The 21,103-nt window shown below is 38.2% G+C and overlaps 1 protein-coding gene across 1 annotated transcript; it reads right to left on the reverse strand.

Annotated features, from left to right (window-relative positions):
* Window positions 1–5,882: 5,882 nt before the first annotated feature.
* Window positions 5,883–20,386, reverse strand: LOC127653394 (arf-GAP with dual PH domain-containing protein 2-like). The gene is made up of 11 exons (XM_052140068.1): window positions 20,019–20,386; window positions 19,113–19,243; window positions 18,814–18,905; window positions 17,140–17,222; window positions 12,945–13,054; window positions 11,964–12,113; window positions 11,680–11,763; window positions 7,471–7,533; window positions 7,137–7,214; window positions 6,620–6,848; window positions 5,883–6,524 (listed from the first exon to the last, which is right to left on the reverse strand). The coding sequence occupies exons 1-11, from the start codon at window positions 20,104–20,106 to the stop codon at window positions 6,496–6,498; spliced, it is 1,137 nt and encodes a 378-aa protein (XP_051996028.1). The 5' UTR covers window positions 20,107–20,386; the 3' UTR covers window positions 5,883–6,495.
* Window positions 20,387–21,103: the final 717 nt, after the last annotated feature.

The raw sequence follows: 21,103 nt of genomic DNA on the forward strand, positions 1-21,103 counted from the left end.
TAATTCAGAATCTAGGGGACGTGGTTTAGACATCTCTCAAGAAGATAAAGGAGAAAGACTTGAATTTAGTACTGAATGAAGTACATGATGAAGAATGGGGTAGGATTTAAAAAAAATGTCAAGTCTATGTGTAGGGATGCAAGGATGCACCTCAATCAATTTAAGATTCTGCATCATTTTTATTTGACTCCCACTAGATGCATAGGCTTGGTCTTAAAGATACACCCACCTGTTGGCAATGCCAATCAGAGGATGTGGACATAGTCCACATTTTTTGGTATTGTACTAAGATTCAAGAGTTTGGGTCGAGGGTTCACAGTTATGTCTGTGATATCATGAGCACTCAGATTTTATTCTGCACCAGACTTTGTATTTTGGGTGATGGGGCGGGGGTTGCCTTAGGGAATACACTTATTAAAAACTGGGTCCTTACCAGTGTAATGATCAGCAGGAAAGTGATCCTTGGAGGAAGGAAGTTGGCCGATGCACCCTCATTTCATGAGTGGTACACCGAATTGGGCACAGTGGCGGCCTTTGAAGATGAAGATGTTGCATAGATGGCTGGGCAGCTTGGGTGCCTTTGAGAAGAACTGGGGCACTTATTTGCCAGAGAGTAACAGTGGAGAGGGACTGTTTAAATGGTGTGTATGTAATTAATTGATGTGTGGGACCCTTTTTCCTTTTCTTTTTTTGTTGGGCAATTTTGTGTTTTTTTTGTATTTTTGGGGGTATATTTTGCTGAAAGTAGAGTCCGTGTTTTCATGTGCTGTTAGCGTTGATTTGAATGTGGAATCAATAATAATTGTTAATGACAAAAAAATACAAACGTAAAACACAAAAAGATCCGCTTGTGTGTACACGTCTTTTTAAAGATGTCATATTGCAAGTGTTCCTGTAAGCGACTCATCATGCCGTCGGACCAACATGAGAGCTGCCTTCACTGCACCCACACCGAAGCAGCTCTCATGGGAACAGACTGCCCCTCACTGTGAGGACGAGTCTCAAGAGGCTCCGCGCTAGGATCGTCCTTGTTCTGAGGGATGATTCTGCCTCCCGTACCCTCCCGACGGCTTCCTCTGTGTTAAGCCTCGAGATACCACATGAGGAAGTACGGCGGGGCTACGAGGTAGAGCTGGAAGAAAACGAGGAGGATCTCATGCCGAGCAAGCTCCTCGAGCTTCCCACACAGTGTCTTCACCAGTGCAGTATGCACGTGTCGACCTCATGCATTCTATGAACGAGTATAGCTCTAACAGGAATCTAGAGCTCCTGCCTTTTCTATTATGTTTCAACATGCCCTTCCCCACTATTCTCATCGAGAATGAGTTAGTTTTTATTACAAAGCTTCCTTGCATTGCTTGAATAGTGCGCGTACCTCATATCGGCTTCTTGACATGCGCTGAAGGCTGAAAAATCTCTTTCTTCTGCTCCAACCAAAAACAAGCTGTGGAGAAAGATATTGCAGCCATGTCAGAGGTGGTGGATGATGACACTGATAATGCTGTGGTGGTGGGTGATGGCACTGATGATGATGTGGTGTTGGATGATGGCACTGATGATATTGAGGTGGTGGGTGAAGGCACTGATGTTGCTGAGGTGGTTGGTGATGGCACTAATTTTGCTGAGATCAGAGTAATTACCCTAACTGAACAGAGAGGTAGAATCCAGATAAGGTGGAAATTGAATTGAACTGAATATACTTTATTGTTCTAAAAAGCTTTATACATATTCAAAAAAGTTTATACATATAATTTTTTTTCCTGTTTGTACCCCTGAACAATAATACTATGTCAATAGAATCAAATGAGTTATGAGACAGAGTGCTTCTTATGACAAAGCAACATACCCATTTTTATGGCTTTTTGAGCATCCATGCAGAATAATAAGGGAGGTAGAATCCATGCAGAGGTGTAAATACATTTCCAGCCTAGATAATATCCCCCTAAATAATAGAGGTGTTTAAGTCAATGGAATCAAATGTGTTATAGGACATACAGTGCTGCTTGGGTCAATGCACTGTACCTATTGTTATGACATTTTGAGCATACATGCAGAATAATAAGGGAGGTAGAATCCAGGCAGAGGTGTAAAAATGGTTCTGCCTAGATAATACCCCCTGAATAATAAGTGTTTCAGGCAATAAAATCACATTTGTTATGGGACATACAGTGCTGCTTGTGTCAATGCACTATAGATATTTTTATGAATTTTTTGGCATCCATGCAGAATACCGAGGGAGGTAGAATCCAGGCAGAGGTGTAAAACGTGTCCTACCTAGATAATACCCCCCTGAATAATAAGTGTTTAAGTCAATAAAAGCAAATGTGTTATGGGACATACAGTGCTGCTTGTGTCAATGGACCATACCTATTTTTATTACTTTTTGGGCATCCATGCAGAATAATGAGGGAGGCAGGATCCAGGCAGGTCTTAATATTTATTTATTCTATGTCTTGCCTGCTCAAAAAGAAATGCCATTATTATGTGGGTTGGAATGGGGTGTGTGTGTGCACTTACTGTATGCTAATACATTTTCAAAACAACTAAGAAAAACCTTTTACGTAAATAGAATATGTTATGGGACAGTGTTGCTTGTCTCAGTACACAGTATATATTTGATATTTGTGTGTGTTTATGTTGTTTTAATACCGTAACATTATTTTTCTTTTGTAAAGCATGTGACACCTTAGTGTAATATCTACCAGTAGGCTAGTGATTTAAGGTTCAAATAGCAGACAAAAGAGACTAGAATCGAGCTGTGTAGAAACACAGATAACTGTTTCCATAAGGACGTAGGGCAATGACGTTTGAAATCCTATGAATTACATTTCAGAGTCTGTGCTTCCATCTACTGCAAAATGTATAACATATCATCCTAACTGAAATTTCGGATGGCTTGAATGAAGACGAAATTCCCACATTTTACTGCCATCTAGTGGAAGCACGGCGGTACTGTGCGCGTGCACGCTATGGGGGGTAGGCTTCAGCCGGAATTTTGTAGCATCGGTGGCTAGTAAAATATTGAACAGAACAGAGATTACGTCACACTCCTAGCTAATCGTGGCTGTAAAGCACTGTGCTGGACAAACGTCTTTGGCCATTGCATTTTAGTTAATTCAGCGTCTCGTGCAGGAGCGCTGGATTTTGTAGATGCCATTTAAAGTTTAACAACATTAAAAAACATGTCTCGAAGTGAATTTCGAATTAAATTTTTACCTCCTTACAAATGCATGCCACAGGAACGTTAATAGGCTATACATTGCAGAATAGTTGTCAGTTAGAAATGGTGTGTCTGAATCGAGATCATGATATTTTAACGATTAATCATGTAGCTCTACCTACCGCCATTAGTGATGTCCAGTTCTTGAACGAATCATTTTTTGAACCGGTTCTTTTTAGTGAACGAGTTGAACTATTTCAACAAAATCGGACTGAATCATTTGAAACAGTTCGCAGCTCGAGTCAACACTGATCAACAAGTTACTCTATCTTAACCCGTCTCTCGGATGTGCCTTACTTTCGTCACAATGAGACGAAAATAGAACTGGTGAAGTCTGCTTTTGTCAACTTCACAAATCAGACTAAACACTCGACTCCGACAAGAAGATTCCAGAGATTAACTAATTATTTTTGTTTCTCATAATTTGTCCTTGGCTGCGTTATCCATTTTTCCTGATTGGGAGCAGGGGGACAGCAGTTTGAGTCAACAGTACACTGATCCGAGGACAGCAGCTCTTGAGTCAACAGTACATTGAGTCGGTCATAGTAGTTTGTGAGTCAACAGTACACTGAACTGAGAATCGCATCTTTCGAATATAACACTGAGAACTGCTGATCAGTGAGCAGGTGATGAGCATGTGTGAACCGAGCATTTGAATGAGGGGGCGAAACGTTTCCGTGAAGAGATGTAAACAAATTTTACTATTAAGTATTGTGCACGCAGATTATATCTGAAGTTGTGATGAGTTGATTAAGACTATTAATCACTTTTTATGCTTTAAACATGTAGAACATCCACATTTGTATATTGGGTGCTTTAGGTGCAAAAAATTAATGTAGTTTGTATTGTAAGATCACTGAATGAAACACTGATGACAATAAACACGCTTATTATAATAACTTAATTCAATAAAATGTTATAATCAGCAATATGCCCTTTATTGAATGTGTGCGTGTATTCTACGACAACGGCGTATTAGCATTATGTATAGTGATGTCATTACGTGATGACGTAAATTAACTGGTGAATCTTTTTTTGAACCAGTTCATTGAAATGAACCGTCCGAAAGAACCGGTTCTTGGAAAAGAACCAGACTTCCCATCACAAACTGTCAAACTAACAGGTTATATCGATTTTGAAATGTTTTTTAACATTTCAAAATCATACTAGCGAAAGCGAACAGCTCTGACCCATCGAGGCATAGACTCCACAAGACCTCTGAAGGTGTCCTGTAGTATCTGTCTCCAAGACATTAGCAGCAGATCCTTTAAGTCCTATAAATTGTGAGGTGGGGCCTCGGATTGAGATCTGGGGAATTTGGAGGCCAAGTCAACACCTTGAACTCTTTGTTATGTTCCTCAACCATCCCTGAACAATTTGTTGCAGTGTGGCAGGGTGCATTATCCTGCTGAAAGAGGCTACTGCCATCAGGGTATACCGCCGCCATGAAGTGGTATACATGGTCTGCAACAATCTTTAGGTAGGTGGTACATGTCAAAGTAACATCCACATGAGTACCAGGACCCAAAGTTTCCCAGCAGAACATTGCCCAGAGCATCACACAGCCACTGCCTTCCTGCCTCCTTCCCATAGCGCATCCTGCTGCCATCTCTTCCCCAGGTAAATGACACACACACACGCACCAGGCCGTCCTCATGATCCAAAAGAAAACGTGATTCATCAGACCATGCCACCTTCTTCCATTTCTCTATGGTCCAGTTCTGACGCTCACATACCCATTATAGGTGCTTTCAGCTGTGGACAGGGGTCAGCATAGGCACTCTGACCTGTCTGCAGCTACGCAGCCCCATATGCAGCAAGCTGTGATGCACTGTGTGTTCTGACACCTTTCTATCATGGCCAGCATTAGGTTTTTCAGCAATTTGTGCGACAGTAGTTGTTCTGTGGGATCAGACCAGACGGGCTAGCCCTCACTCCCCACGTGCATTAATATGTCTTCGGCACTTATGTCGCCGGTTCACCGGTTGTCCTTCTTTGGACCACTTTTGGTAGGTACAAGCCACCGCATACCAAGAATACCCCACGAGACCTGCCGTTTTGAAGATGCTCTGACCCAGATGTCTAGCCATCACAATTTGGCCCATGTCAAATATGCCCAGATCCTTACGCTTGCCCATTTTTCCTGCTTCCATCACATGACATTCAAGAACTGACTGCTCAATTCCCACCCCTATGACAGGTGCCATTGTAATGATATAACAATGTTAATCACTTCACCTGTCAGTGGTTTTAATGTAGTGGCTGATCAGTGTCCAGATCTCCTGCCGGAACCACAATCTCTAAGTGAGCAGAGCATAGAAGTTCCCAATTATCAATTGCTTTTTTCAATTTTTGAAAATGCTTTGCTTTGATTAAAATATTTTAATGTCGTTAATTAATAATATAGCTTTCTGGTTTGGGTCAAAGCTGAGAAAAAATTATTAATTAAAAACAAAATGCCTATAGAGAAAATTAATGGGGAATATCTTGTGCTTTTCCGTGGGTGCTCGGCCATTCCCTTGGGTACTTGAGCGCCCGAGAACCCACAGCGCCTGTGTGAAGATACATGTTAAGATACATACAATTTTAAAATTGTGGACATAATAATTCAGCTTTGTTCAATAACCCACATGGTTCTAAATCAGAAAGCAAAACTGGCCAAATGTCAGTTTAATAAAGCTCAAATGTCATCTTTTCACAAACTCCAAGACTCATCACCATCTTCATATTGAGACAATATTGTTAGTGTGATTATTAGACATTATCATGGACCACTTCCACTTCTATGTTATGTCTCAGTCAGCTCCTGAATGGTGCATTCAGTCACCTGTGAGTCTAATTTAGTTCTCTCTTATGGGCATAAAATGTTGTAGGCCCATGAATCACTTCAGGTCTTTTGTCAAAGCTTCAGGATCTTTCATTGTACCAACAGCCAAGATATTCACACAGCAGTCAGATTAATATTTTTGCTCTTCAGATAAAGCTCAACCAATTCTTTCATTCCCTCCAGACCAGCCACAATCTTTCTGATGTCCTTTCAGTGCTTAAATTATCTGTCAGTTTTTTAAGCAGTTTCACATCCTAAAATTGACCAGGAGAGACATTTTTTTAACTTATTGCTAGAGATAATACCCAAAGAGTCCTGCTCAGGGACTGTTTGTCATCAAATGTTCAACCCAAGATTTGAAATCAGAAAATAAGGGTTCTTCTAAAATGAATATAGTGTCCAATGGCACATCTTGTTCTGGGCTCATTGTCCCATCCAGTCATTGTCTTCATCTCCGCCTACGTATATTGGCTTCAGCTGAAATAAGACAGAGTGTAATTTTTTAGCTCAGTCATGTTTTAAATCTTGTTACATTCAATTAGCACATTTGATGTAGAGTGGAGCAATCTTACTGGTATAATCTTGGGGCAGCATGGGTTTTGAGATTACTTTTTTGAGGGCCTCCACCCAATCCTTTTGATCACGTTCTTGCTCACACATAAAGACGAACTGTCGATCTGGCGTCTCCACAATTACCCCACACTTCCATTTGTTGCCTCTCGTTCCTTTAGGCACACACTCTCTTACTGAATACCCATGATTCTCAGAGCCAATGAAAACAACCCCAAGCTCAATAGCATCCTTGAGAAAGAAAACAAACAAACAAAATAACAAAATATATTTTTAGATGACATTCAAAAGATATTAGACATTTAGATAACCTGTAAAATCTATAACACATGTATTATACTGTATGTTACAAGGTTAGAGTCCATTCAGTTGAAATATATCTGGATATTATCTGAATTCAGAGCTTTTGGTCAAATGGATGACCTGTAAATTAAATTGAAATCTTGGTAGACTTCCTGGAATTGCTAAACTGAGTCAACACTGACTCTGCTGCAGCAAAAAAAGCAAAACAATTCATACCAGCTGTGTTTTAAAATAGAGCAGTTTCCTGTTCAGGGAATCCAAGATAAACCATCTTTTCTTGAAGGGCTCTCGTTGCTGTTCAACATACACAAACAGTGAGTTATTTGATTATAAACCAGATCATTTGTATATTAATTTCTAAGTACAATACAAAGAAAATAAAGAAATCCACACAGTGTGTACAAAGATTTGTGTAAGAGGTGATTTACAAGAATAGCAAGAGTTTTGTATCTATCCTAAAATCAAACAAGTGCAGCAGACATATTTTAAGATGTGCTGGTAATCAGGGCACTCATTCAACATTCATAGTGTCATTTGTGTAAATTATTACCAGAGGACCAGTCTTCTCCATGTAACCCTCTTTCAGATAGTTTCTGGTTACCCATGGTAGTAACTAAATATAAGAAATACTGGTAAATTATCTTTTAGACGAGAATAGACAAATGACAAATCAGGAACATTGTTTAAAAACACAAGACACGAATAAAAAAAAAGTTGCTCACCGACTGGTGTACAGTGCTCTCAGAGCCAACAAATGGCTCACAGAAATGTTTTGTTTAGATTCAATTCCAGTCATGTTTCCAAGTCTTTAAGGACATTTTTATAGGAAAACTGTTTTGTGTAATGCTATGCTCAGATGTACTTACAGTGAGGAAAATAAGTATTTGAACACCCTGTTATTTTGCAAGTTCTCCCACTTAGAAATCATGGAGGGGTCTGAAATTGTCATCGTAGGTTCATGTCCACTGTGAGAGACATAATCTAAAAAAAAAAAAATCCAGAAATCACAATGTATGATTTTTTAACTATTTATTTGTATGATACAGCTGCAAATAAGTATTTGAACACCTGAGAAAATCAATGTTAATATTTGGTACAGTAGCCTTTGTTTGCAATTACAGAGGTCAAACGTTTCCTGTAGTTTTTCACCAGGTTTGCACACACTGCAGGAGGGATTTTGGCCCACTCCTCCACACAGATCTTCTCTAGATCAGTCAGGTTTCTGGGCTGTCGCTGAGAAACACAGAGTTTGAGCTCCCTCCAAAGATTCTCTATTGGGTTTAGGTCTGGAGACTGGCTAGGCCACGCCAGAACCTTGATATGCTTCTTACAGAGCCACTCCTTGGTTATCCTGGCTGTGTGCTTCGGGTCATTGTCATGTTGGAAGACCCAGCCTTGACCCATCTTCAATGCTTTAACTGAGGGAAGGAGGTTGTTCCCCAAAATCTCGCAATACATGGCCCCGGTCATCCTCCCCTTAATACAGTGCAGTCGCCCTGTCCCATGTGCAGAAAAACACCCCCAAAGCATGATGCTACCACCCCCATGCTTCACAGTAGGGATGGTGTTCTTGGGATGGTACTCATCATTCTTCTTCCTCCAAACACATTTAGTGGAATTATGACCAAAAAGTTCTATTTTGGTCTCATCTGACCACATGACTTTCTCCCATGACTCCTCTGGATCATCCAAATGGTCATTGGCAAACTTAAGACGGGCCTGGACATGTGCTGGTTTAAGCAGGGAACCTTCCGTGCCATGCATGATTTCAAACCATGACGTCTTAGTGTATTACCAACAGTAACCTTGGAAACGGTGGTCCCAGCTCTTTTCAGGTCATTGACCAGCTCCTCCCGTGTAGTTCTGGGCTGATTTCTCACCTTTCTTAGGATCATTAAGACCCCACGAGGTGAGATCTTGCATGGAGCCCCAGTCCGAGGGAGATTGACAGTCATGTTTAGCTTCTTCCATTTTCTAATGATTGCGCCAACAGTGGACCTTTTTTCACCAAGCTGCTTGGCAATTTCCCCGTAGCCCTTTCCAGCCTTGTGGAGGTGTACAATTTTGTCTCTAGTGTCTTTGGACAGCTCTTTGGTCTTGGCCATGTTAGTAGTTGGATTCTTACTGATTGTATGGGGTGGACAGGTGTCTTTATGCAGCTAACGACCTCAAACAGGTGCATCTAATTTAGGATAATAAATGGAGTGGAGGTGGACATTTTAAAGGCAGATCTTAGATCGCAGGTCTTTGAGGGTCAGAATTCTAGCTGATAGACAGGTGTTCAAATACTTATTTGCAGCTGTATCATACAAATAAATAGTTAAAAAATCATATATTGTGATTTCTGGATTTTTTTTTTAGATTATGTCTCTCACAGTGGACATGTACCTACGATGACAATTTCAGACCCCTCCATGATTTCCAAGTGGGAGAACTTGCAAAATAGCAGGGTGTTCAAATACTTATTTTCCTTACTGTATATAGTTCACCCCGAAATGAAAAATTTACTCAGCCTCATGCCATCCCAGATGTATGACTTTCTTTCTTCTGCAGAACACAAACAAAGATATTTAGAAGAATATTTCTGCTCTGTAGGTCCGTACAATGCAAGTGAATGGTGCTTTGAAAGTCAGAAAAGCACATTAAGGCAGCATAATAGTAATCCATATGACTCCAGTGGCTAATAACATATCTTCTAGAGCAATTTGATAAGTGTTGGTAAGAAACAGATAAATATTTAATCTTTTACTATAAATCTCCACTTTCACATTCTTGCTTTGCTGATTCTTATTCTTCATGCATATCGCCACTTACTGGGCAGGGAGGAGAACATATAGTAAAAAAGCACCTATCATGTCGCTTCTGAAAACATGGATCTAACCAGCGGAGTCATATGGATTACTTTTATGCTTCAATGTTCTGGCCACCATTCACCAGGGGTGGAAAGAGTACTGAAAAATCATACTCAAGTAGAAGTACTGTTACTTCCCAAACAATGTAGTGTGAGTAGAGTAAAAGTAGCTGTCCTAAAAACTACTCAAGTAAAGAGTAAAATATAGCTAATTTAAAGTACTCACGAGTAGTGAGTATTGAGTACTGAGTTGCAAAACCTATGCCCCATTATAATGAACACTGTATGCAAAATTTTAAAATACATCAATTATCTATGATAAACACTATATGAATCTTGTAGTGATTCCAAAAAATAAAAGGGAGACATGATAACAAATGAAAAAGATTAAAGTTATTTACAATACACTGATCACCATTTTAAATCATAATATATGAAACAATTACTTTAAAATCAGTTTATGTGTAGGGTCTAAATTTCCCTTAATGTCAACAGAGAGTTATTGTTGTGCATAAAACATGTTCAAACAATGCAAGGAATGCAAAAAAAAAAAATGCTAAATAAGCAGGATCACTTGGCACGTCTTGTCCTGCACAATAGAGCAGGCATGGGAAAAGTTGTTTGGTACAGGGGCTACATCACGCTCATAAATGAATAATTCCCCCCAAAATCATTAACTCACCCTCATGCCATCTTGGATGACTTTCTTTCTTCAGAACACAAATTAAGATTTTTAAAAGAATATCTCAGCTCATTTGGTCATACAATGAAAGTGAATCAGTGCTAAAATATTGAAGCTCCACAAATCACATAAATCAGCATAAAAGTAGCCCAATCCAGTCAACATTTTGGCACACCTTCACTTACATTGAATGGACCTACAGAGCTGCAATATTCTTGATTTGTGTTCTGAAGAAAGAAAGTCATAGACAGATGGCATGAGGGTGAGTAAATTAAAATGTTTGAAGAATTTTCATTTTTGTACAAATTATTTCTTTAAGTAGCACATGGGGTGCCAAATTGTCACCAAGACGGGCATTGGCGGAATTATAAAGTGTATTTGATCATTTAGGTGTGTACCCGCATTAGCGCTTAAACAGTGCAGTAAAAGTACAGTTACAGCACTTAAAATGTACTCAAGTAAAATTAAAAGTATACAATTTTTAAACTTAAAAAAGTAAAATTCTTGGGGAAAAGTAGTTAATTACAGTAACGTGAGTATTTGTATTTCATTATTTGACACCCCTGCCATTAATTTACATTGTATGGACTTCCAAAGCTGAGATAATCTTTGTTTGTGTTCAGCAGTAGAAAGAAAGTCATACACACCTGGAACTGCATTAGAGTGAGTAAATGATGAGATAATTTACATTTTTGGGTGAACTATCCCTTTAAGATTAGATTTCCAGTGAAGTGATTTTGAGTGATGATTCACCATTGACAGGACAATTTAGTTGTGAATTACCAATCTATGACCAGAAAACTAGTGAAATATATTACACACAGAGCATTCTGCTAGCTAACCACTAGAAAAAAATGCCTTTTCTTGTTGTTCTAGTATGAAGTAACACAACATCAAAACCAAATTTACTGGGCCTTATTACACATTCATGTTTAACAGGGCAATATAAATTGTTGAATGGAGATTTTATTTTTATGTTGTGAAATAAGAGGGAAGACCTATTTGAGCTGTTTATGGTTTTAGGAAGTAAAAGAACTTGGAAAAGAGGAAACTTGTAGAACTTCCTTTTTTACATGTCAATGTAAAATTACAACAGGAGAGGTTTTTGAGCAGGACATTTGAGATATTCAAAAACAAACATCATGTAAAGCAAATTACAAGCACAGAGGAAACACTTGGTGCTCTAGTAACTGAAAGACAAATATTTACTGACCAAATTTACTTACATCTCCATCACTTGCTGTAGGAAAGGCTGTTTTAAGGTAGACATGGCGAATAGCTCTAATGGCATTAAACCAATTTACAATTTCCTAAAAAGAATTCCAGAGCAAATACATTTTAGTAGAAAAACTGGCTTTGCAACTAAAACTAATTCAAGTTTCAAAAACTATATCTCAATTTTGAAAAAAGAAAACAATATAGAAAATAGGATATTTTGTAAGTGTACATAACATTTTCATTGCTTGCACACAAAGGAGAAAGAAGGGAAACGATATTAAAAAGTTTTCACCTGTCCACTTTTATGGTAAATAAAAAGGTTTTGTGTGTGATCATCCACACAGTAGGTGATTTGAAGGCCATGAGCATGTCCTATCTTCTCAGGTTGGAAGGTCGCATTCAGATCCTTCACAGAGATGACAACCTTTGGCCCCTTAGATTCCTGAAAAGCACATATATTTCTAAATTAGTGGCTACAACTTATTTGTGCACCTAATCCTTTATTTCATAAGACCAACTAATTTTCTTTCTTTTTTTTAAGACAATGGACACAATGCAACTGATGCATGCAGATGTTTACAGTATGTGCTGGCTTCTACATCAAATGTTTTTAATAAAGATATCCCTTGTCTTAATATGGTTATTATACAGTAAATAAATGCGGAGCCCCTTAGAGTACAGGGCGTTAATTTTTTTCTGAAATAGTTTTGCGTGCCTTTGCAATAAATGTACCAATTTCTTTAGTGTAGTAACCATATTTTCACCATGATATTTGTAGTGAAACAATGATAATGCAAGAAAACGAAAACTATGGTAATAAAAACCATACATTTTTGGTTATTATGGTTTTATACACAAATATCCTAGTTTCATTATGGTTTTACTATAGTAATATTGTAGACTATAGTAACCTTAGTTTTAGGCAGAAATAATATTTCTATAGTAATATTGTACAAGCTATGTTAAGATAGTAACTTTATTACAGTATTACTATAGATTAACCATGGTAATTATTGTGGTTAATATGGTTTTACTACAAATACCCTGGTAATTGTTGTAAAAACATAATAACCACAAAAATATAATTTTTATTACCATAGTTTTCATTATCCTGTATTATTACTATGGTTTTACTATGAATGTCAAGTTTAATATATGGTTACTATAGTAAAACCATGGTAAACTTATTGCGAGGGATCTCAAAACTATTTCAGAAATAAATAAGGATTTCCAGCCTGAAAAAATTGCTTAGCAAAAATGTTGCTTTCCTTACATCCTCCTTGTAGTACTTGAGGGTAAAATCATGCACTGAAAGAACAAACTTCCTCTCGAGAAACTGTCCATTATCCTTTCCTTTCTTCCATAACATGCCTTCATAGACACCTAGCAAGAGGCAAAACAATATTATTGAAAGATTTCTATTATATGGGGTGGCTGTGGCTCAGTTGGTAGAGCGGGTCGGCCACTAACACGACAAGACACTGAACCCCAAGTTGCTCCCAATGGCAGGCTAGCACCTTACATACACCTCTACATGCCTTCATAGACACCTAGCAAGAGGTATCTTGTATCCTAAATACAAGCACAATGAAGCAAGTACAAATATATGCCAAACCAAGATGAGTGGATGAAGCGTGCCACCTATAATATATGCACTGCATGATCATATACAGTAGTATTTTTATTAAATACTTTCAGTAGTTTTCTTTCAGTGAGACTTTACTGAATTTCTTGATATGCACCAAATATAATTTAATTGTTGCAAAATTATTCAAAAACATTAATTAAAAAAAATTAAATTGCAGTGCAATGTATAAAATCATGCAGATACGGGTCAGAAGCTTCGGTTAATGTTCACATGAACCATAAGAATGGGGGAAAAATGTGATCTCAGGGATTTAGAGCGTGGCATGATTGTTGGTGCCAGTTGAGCTGATTTGAGTATTTCTGTAACTGCTGATCTCCTGGGAAAATCACACACACCAGTTTCTAGAGTTTACTGGGAATGATAAGTAAAACAAAAAACATCCAGTGAGCAGCAGTTCTGCAGACAGAAATGCCATATTGATGAGAGAGGTTAACAGAGAATGGCCAGACTGGTTCGAGCTGACAGAAAGGCTACGATAACCAATCTGTGCAATTGTAGTGAGCAGAGTTGCAACTCAGAATGTCGAACCTTGAGGCAGATGGGCTACAACAGCAGAAGATCCCGTCGGGCACTTTATTAGGACCACAGTGTTCCTAATATAGTGCTCAGCAAGTGTGGGTGTGTGTGTGTGTGTGTGTGTGTGTGTGTGTGTGTGTGTGTGTGTGTGTGTGTTTGTGTATATACACAGTTGAAGTCAGAAGTTTACAAACAACTTACATTTAAACTCAGTTTTTTACAATTCCTGACATTTAATCTTAGAAAACATTGCCTGTCTTAGGTCAGTTAAGATCATTACTTTATTTTAAGAATGTGAAATGGCACATATAATAGTAGAGAGAATTATTTATTTCAGCTTTTATTTCTTTCACCACATTTCTAGTGGGTCAGAAGTTTACATACACTTTGTTAGTATTTGGTAGCATTGCCTTTAAATTGTTTAACTTGGGTAAAATGTTTTGGGTAGCCTTCCACAAGCTTCTTATAATAAGTGGCTGGAGTTTTTTGCCCATTCCTTCAGACAGAACTGGTATAACAGAGTCAGGATTTTAGGCCTCCTTGCTCGCACATGCTTTTTCAGTTCTGCCCACAATTTATCTTTCAAACCGAGGTCAGTATACCTTGGAGTACCATTTTGCCACAACTTTGGAGGTATGCTTGGGGTCATAGTCCATTTGGAAGACCCATTTGCGACTGAGCTATAACTTTATGGCTGATGTCTTCAGATGTTGCTTCAATATATCCCCATAATTTTCCTTTCTCATGATGCCATCTATTTTGTGAAGTGCACCAGTCCCTCCTGCAGCAAAGCACCCCCACAACATGATGCTGCCACCCCATGCTTCACGGCTGGGATAGTGTTCTTCAGTTTGTAAGCCTCACCCTTTTTCCTCCAAACATAACGATGGTCATTATGGCCAAAAAGTTCCATTTTTGTTTCATCAGACCAGAGGACATTTCTCCAAAAAGTATGATCTTTGTCCCCATGTGTACTTGCAAACTGTAGTCTGGCTTTTTTATTGCGGGTTTGGAGCAGTGGCTTCTTATTTGCTGTGCAGCCATTCAGTTTATGTTTCTATAGGACTTGTTTCACTGTGGATATAGATACTTGTCTAATTGTTTCCTCCATCATCTTAACAATATACTTTGCTGTTGTTCTGGGATTGATTTGCACTTTTTGCCCCAAACTATGTTCATCTCTAGGAGACAGAACGCGTGTCCTTCCTGAGTGGTATGATGGCTGCGTGGTCCCATGGTGAACGTGGTACCTTAAGGCATTTGGAAATTGCTCTCAAGGATGAACCAGAATTGTGGAGGTCCACAATTTAAGGTAGGCCTTAAAATAAATTCACAGGTACACCTCCAATTGACTCCAATTAACCTATCAGAGGCTAATTGGCTAATTGCCAAAAGGATTGACATAATTTTCTGGAATTTTCCAAGCTGTTTAAAGGCACAGTTAACTTAGTGTATGTAAACTTCTGACCCACTGGAAATGTGATAAAGTCAATTAAAAGTGAAACAATCTGTTTGTAAACAATTGTTGGAAAAAGTACTTGTGTCATGCACAGTAGATGTCCTAAATGACTTGCTACGAATTGGTACTCTAATTCACCATAGTGGCATTCAGCTGATCACAAAATATAGTTAGGACATTACTGATGTAAAAAACAGCATCATCATTATTTGAAAAAAAAAAAATATATATATATATATATATATATATATATCATTTTTGATCAAATCTAGACAGGCCCCATTTCCAGCAGCCATCACTCCAACACCTTATACTTGAGTAATGCTAAATTGCTAATTCAGTACTAGAAAATAACTTGCCAATATATCAAACACAGCTGAAAGCTATTTGGTTTGTTAAATGAAGCTTAACATTGTCTTTGTGTTTGTTTTTGAGTTGCCATATTATCTAACAAGGACAGAAAGAGATGTGGAAGGCCAGATATAAAAAGAGGATCATCAGAGTCTCTAGTTTGAGAAATAGACGCCTCACATGTGCTCAGCTGACAACTTCATTGAATTCTACTCGCTCAACACCAGTTTCATGTACAACAGTAAAGAGAAGACTCAGGGGTGCAGGCCTTAAGGGAAGAATTGCAAAGAAAAAGCTTTTCAAACAGAAAAACAAAAAGAAAAGGTGGGCAGAGAAACACAGCATTGAACAAAAGATAATTGGAATAGAGTGTTATGGATCTTAACCCCATTGAGCTTTTGTGGGATTAGCTGTAAAGTGTGTGAGAAGTGCCCAACAACACATCTAAGTGCTGCAGGAAACGTGGGGTGAAATGTCACCTGAGTATCTGGAAAAACTGACAGCTAGAATGGCAAGGATCTGAAAAGCTGTCATTGCTGCACATGATTTTTTGATGAGAACCCTTTGTACCAACCCTACTGTACAGTGAACTCATTGTCATGTTCAAGAAACCAATTTGAAATGATTCGAGCTTTGTGACATGGTGCATTATCCTGCTGGAAGTAGCCATCAGAGGATGGGTACATGGTGGCCATAAAGGGATGGACATGGTCAGAAACAATGCTCAGGTAGGCCGTGGCATTTAAACGATGCCCAATTGGCACTAAGGGGCCTAAAGTGTGCCAAGAAAACATCCCCCACACCATTACACCACCACCACCAGCCTGCACAGTGGTAACAAGGCATGATGGATCCACGTTCTCATTCTGTTTACGCCAAATTCTGACTCTACCATCTGAATGTCTCAACAGAAATCGAGACTCATCAGACCAGGCAACATTTTTCCAGTCTTCAACTGTCCAATTTTGGTGAGCTGTTGCAAATTGTAGCCTCTTTTTCCTATTTGTAGTGGAGATGAGTGGTACCCGGTGGGGTCTTCTGCTGTTGTAGCCCATCCGCCTCAAGGTTGTGCGTGTTGTGGCTTCACAAATGCTTTGCTGCATACCACGGTTGTAATGAGTGGTACAAATCAGGCAAAGTTGCTCTTCTATCAGCTTGAATCAGTCGGCCCATTCTCCTCTGACCTCTAGCATCAACAAGGCATTTTCGCCCACAGGACTGCCGCATACTGGATGTTTTTGCCTTTTCACACCATTCTTTGTAAACCCTAGAAATGGTTGTGCGTGAAAACCCCAGTAACTGAGCAGATTGTGAAATACTCAGACCGGCCCATCTGGCACCAACAACCATGCCACGCTCAAAATTGCTTAAATCACCTTTCTTTCCCATTCTGACATTCAGTTTGGAGTTCAGGAGATTGTCTTGACCAGGACCACACCCCTAAATGCATTGAAGCAACTGCCATGTGATTGGTTGATTAGATAATTGCATTACCTGCTGTGTAGGGTCTTTCTGTATTTTCCTCTGTAAACTCCATTCTTTCGTATTTGGCTCGAATCCATTGTTCTCTCAGCACCCTATACAGTACACACAGAATCCATTTTGTTCAGTTATATGCGTCAGTCAATTAATGTGTTCTTTATAACAACAAGGTACATACGATGAGTTCAGCCGAACATGGTGATATACTTAAATCGATAGTTCCCCGTTTCTTCCATGAAATACAAAAGGAGATGTTAGGCCGAACGTTTCAGCGTATGGTACAAAGATGCAATGAAGGTGATGTTGAGACTGAGACTCTGCAACTTACACCTCCTTTTGTGTTTCACAGAAGAACGTCATATGGGTTTGGAACAAAATTAAGGTTGATAAATCATACATTTTCATTGCTGTGAAATATTCTATTAACTAATGCAACAAATGCACATGTTATGTAGCATATCAAGAGGTCTATGGACAGACAGGGTTGGGGAGTAACAGCATTACATATTTAAAATACAAAATATTAGGAACTGTATTCCATTACAGTTACAATTTAAATAGTTGGTAATCAGAATACAGTTACATTAAAAACGTTTTTTGATTACTGAAGAGATTTCTTTGCATTTTATTGTCATTTGTTCCATTTAAAATTCTGTCTATTCAGTTGGAAAACATTTATCCATATAAATATTCCGATTCAAAGAGTGTTTGAACAGTGGTGAAACACTTTCTTTAGATGTGTTACATTCATACGAGCAGATATAGTAAGTTTAAAGTAAGTTCGGAGCAGCAGAAATAATAAATAAACACCAAGTAAATTCTCGAGTCAACGTTTAGCTTTAAGCTAATCTAAAATGCTATTTCTAGCCATTTTTCATGCGCCTGTTCCAGACACAATCATATATTTCATCAAGAAAATCCACGTTAGATCATAATCTTTTCCTCTAGTAAGATATTTGATATTCTTGTTTTTGATGAAAATTTTGTAATGTTTTTTTTTTCTCAGTAAAATATCTATAAATCCTTAAACAAGTGTAACACAGTTAATGATGGGCAAGGAGGAGGCGAGAACCGGCTTATCAATATAAATGATAATTTAATCAAACCAAAAGCACAAACATAAACACACACATGACGGACATGTCCGTAATATTCATTCTCTCTCTCTCTCTCTCTCCATCGTCATCGGCCGCCTTTATCCCTCCTGCGCCTCATCAGGCCATATTTTGTTTGAGGCAACACTGCATAAGATATTTAGTTTATTCAGAGAACGTAATTTTAACATGTGTATTTTGTCTTACTGTACTGACAGATTTTTTTATAGTAAAAACAAGTAAAAAATCTACCAGTGCTGAAGAAGTAATCCAAAGTATTTAGATTATGTTAGTAATCTAACGGAATACGTTATAAATTACATTTTACAGCATGCATTCTGTAATCTGTAGTGGAATACATTTCAAAAGTAACACTCCCAACCCTGTGGACAGAATCAAAGAACTAGACTTCAATACCAGAAACCACTTTGGTTGAATTAGTAGTTCCTCTTACTGTGACCAACAATAGTACACAGCCGTTTTCACTAAAATGTTTGCTTGATCAGCCTTTTTTTGTATGTTTTAAGATATTCAGCAGTAAATTAGAGTTTAGTTTGACTTTTAAATCTGCAGAAAAGAATGGACTACTTACTCGCAGTCTTCTGTATGGGGCTGATAATAAAAGACAGGGACAAATTTCTCATAGAAGTTTTTGGCAGCTCTGTTTCCATTGGCCTTCATGAACTTCTCGTCCGAACATTCGTTGAAAGGAAACAATGGCATTGGGGTTCACATCCATGACATAATATAACCACTATATTCTTTGATGTAAAACCATTCAAAAAAAAATAACACAATGTTTTGTCATCAAAATTCAATACAATTTAATGTTGGTGAAATAATGTGTCAAATAATGTTCACAGCAGGTATTTCCCAGGTCAGTTCCCATACCTGCACAACCTCGTCATCCCAGAAGTCTAGGCGTATGGATTTGATACGACTTACAGAAGGAAGATTGCGATGAGTTCCACAACAGTTCAGACACACAAATACTCCAAGTGTACATGAAGCCCAGTCTGGTTCTTCAAATGGTAATAAATGGAAAATAAATTAATCATTGACTAAAGATGAATGGACAAACATATATGTCAAGTGTATATTTTAAATAAATAAATAATAATTAAAACAAATGTCCTTCATAATTTGAAACCATTCCTAAAGGGCTCAAATAAGAACCACTAAGGATAAAATATAGTGGACAGTTCATTTTTTTTTAGAATTTCAGATTCCAGAAGAATCTTATTTGATTCTAAATTCATTTTTGATCTGGTGGATTGGATTTGGTTCCAATGATGACAACAATTACATAGCAATCCACTGAAAGTTTACCATGGTTATATTTCATTTTAACGCTAAATGTAGTCAATTCTTTAGGCGGGAATAATTTATATTACATATTGAGTGGAAACATTGTAATTCTAGCTTCGGTGTTCATAGCTATAGCATTTCATAACATCAGAGCTTGTTTAATAGAAACCATAGTTACATCGATCTAACCATGACAATGAAGTCATGTTTTAACCCTGCCTTCTTATAAAAAATACTATATTATACTCTTTAGGCAGTTTAATAGTCAAACAGGTCGTCAGTTTAAAACTAACAGCAGGAGAAACCTTTAAGTTGGCTCTGAGACCAGATGCAACTCCATTTAATTTGTGACTACACAACTATAATTTCATCAGAATATTCATATTGCCAAATTTTTTTTTTTGCCAACAATAGCAGACAAAGAACTATTCGCTGTTAGTGCCTGCAGTAGTAAATGGAGATGACAATAGACGGTGTTACTGTACACACCTGGAGCTCCACAGTCAGCACAGCAACTATTCTCTGGCAGCTTCACCAACTCTAGAAGTTCCTTTTTGTTCTTTTCCCGATTTGCCATAAGCGAAATAATTTAGTTGTGTTTTTAAAATGAAGCCGTGTTCGTTTGGTGTCTGCTTTTGACACGTAGTTTATCACGGAGAGAGTCGTTCCGCCGATGGCTTTCACTCAGTCATGCTTGTGGTGGTCTTTTCACATCAGCCTCGAAACTGACTGCGGTCCCTGCGACTGGACTCAATAAGGTCTTCCGGAATCATCCAAACAGCCTATTAAAAAACACCCCACACACTTCCTGGACAAACAAGCGAAACAATCTACATCTGCTTAGTTAAATAAGCACAGCTACTGGCATTAATCTTCAGTGACTACGAGAATATTTAGGCGACGACGACAGTGCATTCCGCATTGACAATATGTGAATAATGAAAGTATAGGAGGGGCCGTTCAAAACGAATTCGCAATTGCGCTATAAAAGCTTAACGCATAAATATGTTATCATATATAAATATATTTTTTATTTTCACTGTGAAAAAGTCTAGCGCACGTTTACATAGAAAAAAACAATGGATAAGCTCGCAGACTGACAAACTCATTCTGTGGAAACTGCCCTTAACACAAATCCATTAGATTAAAGGAATATTCCTGGTTCAGTACAAGTTAATTTCCTTCGACAGCATTTGTTGCATCTTGATTACCACAATTATGTTGACTTGCCCCTCATTTTCTTAAAAAAATAAAAAAGCAAAAACCTGTGTTCCAGTGAGGGAATGGGGCCAATCTCTAAACGTTAAAATACTGGTTTAAAAGTATAGCCACAAGATGTAAAATAGATTTTAGTGCGATAAAACTTACCAACCTTTTCTGTGTAAAGCTTCACATTTCTCCCTTTAACCACTCTAAAAATTGGCCCCATTCACTTCCATTGTAAATGACCCCACTGTAACCTCGATTTTTGCTGGGGTTTTTTTTTTTTGTGGTAATCAAGATGCTACAAATACTGTTGATTGTGCTAAACTTGCACTGAACCCAGAATATCCCTTTGAGGCAGTAACAACTGC

Source organism: Xyrauchen texanus, chromosome 12 (genome assembly GCF_025860055.1).
Source record: "Xyrauchen texanus isolate HMW12.3.18 chromosome 12, RBS_HiC_50CHRs, whole genome shotgun sequence".
NCBI classification, from domain to species: domain Eukaryota; kingdom Metazoa; phylum Chordata; class Actinopteri; order Cypriniformes; family Catostomidae; genus Xyrauchen; species Xyrauchen texanus.

Bases quoted from the DNA above. Each gene is read 5' to 3' on its own strand.
- LOC127653394 (XM_052140068.1), bottom strand. From the start codon at position 20,106: ATGGCAAATCGGGAAAAGAACAAAAAGGAACTTCTAGAGTTGGTGAAG. The intron at 13,055-17,139 runs GTAATGCAATTA...GCCTCTTGCTAG, and splicing joins AGAAAGACCCTACACAGCAG to GTGTCTATGAAGGCATGTTA. The intron at 7,534-11,679 runs GTAAGTAAATTT...TCTTATATTTAG, and splicing joins CTACAGCAAGTGATGGAGAT to TTACTACCATGGGTAACCAG.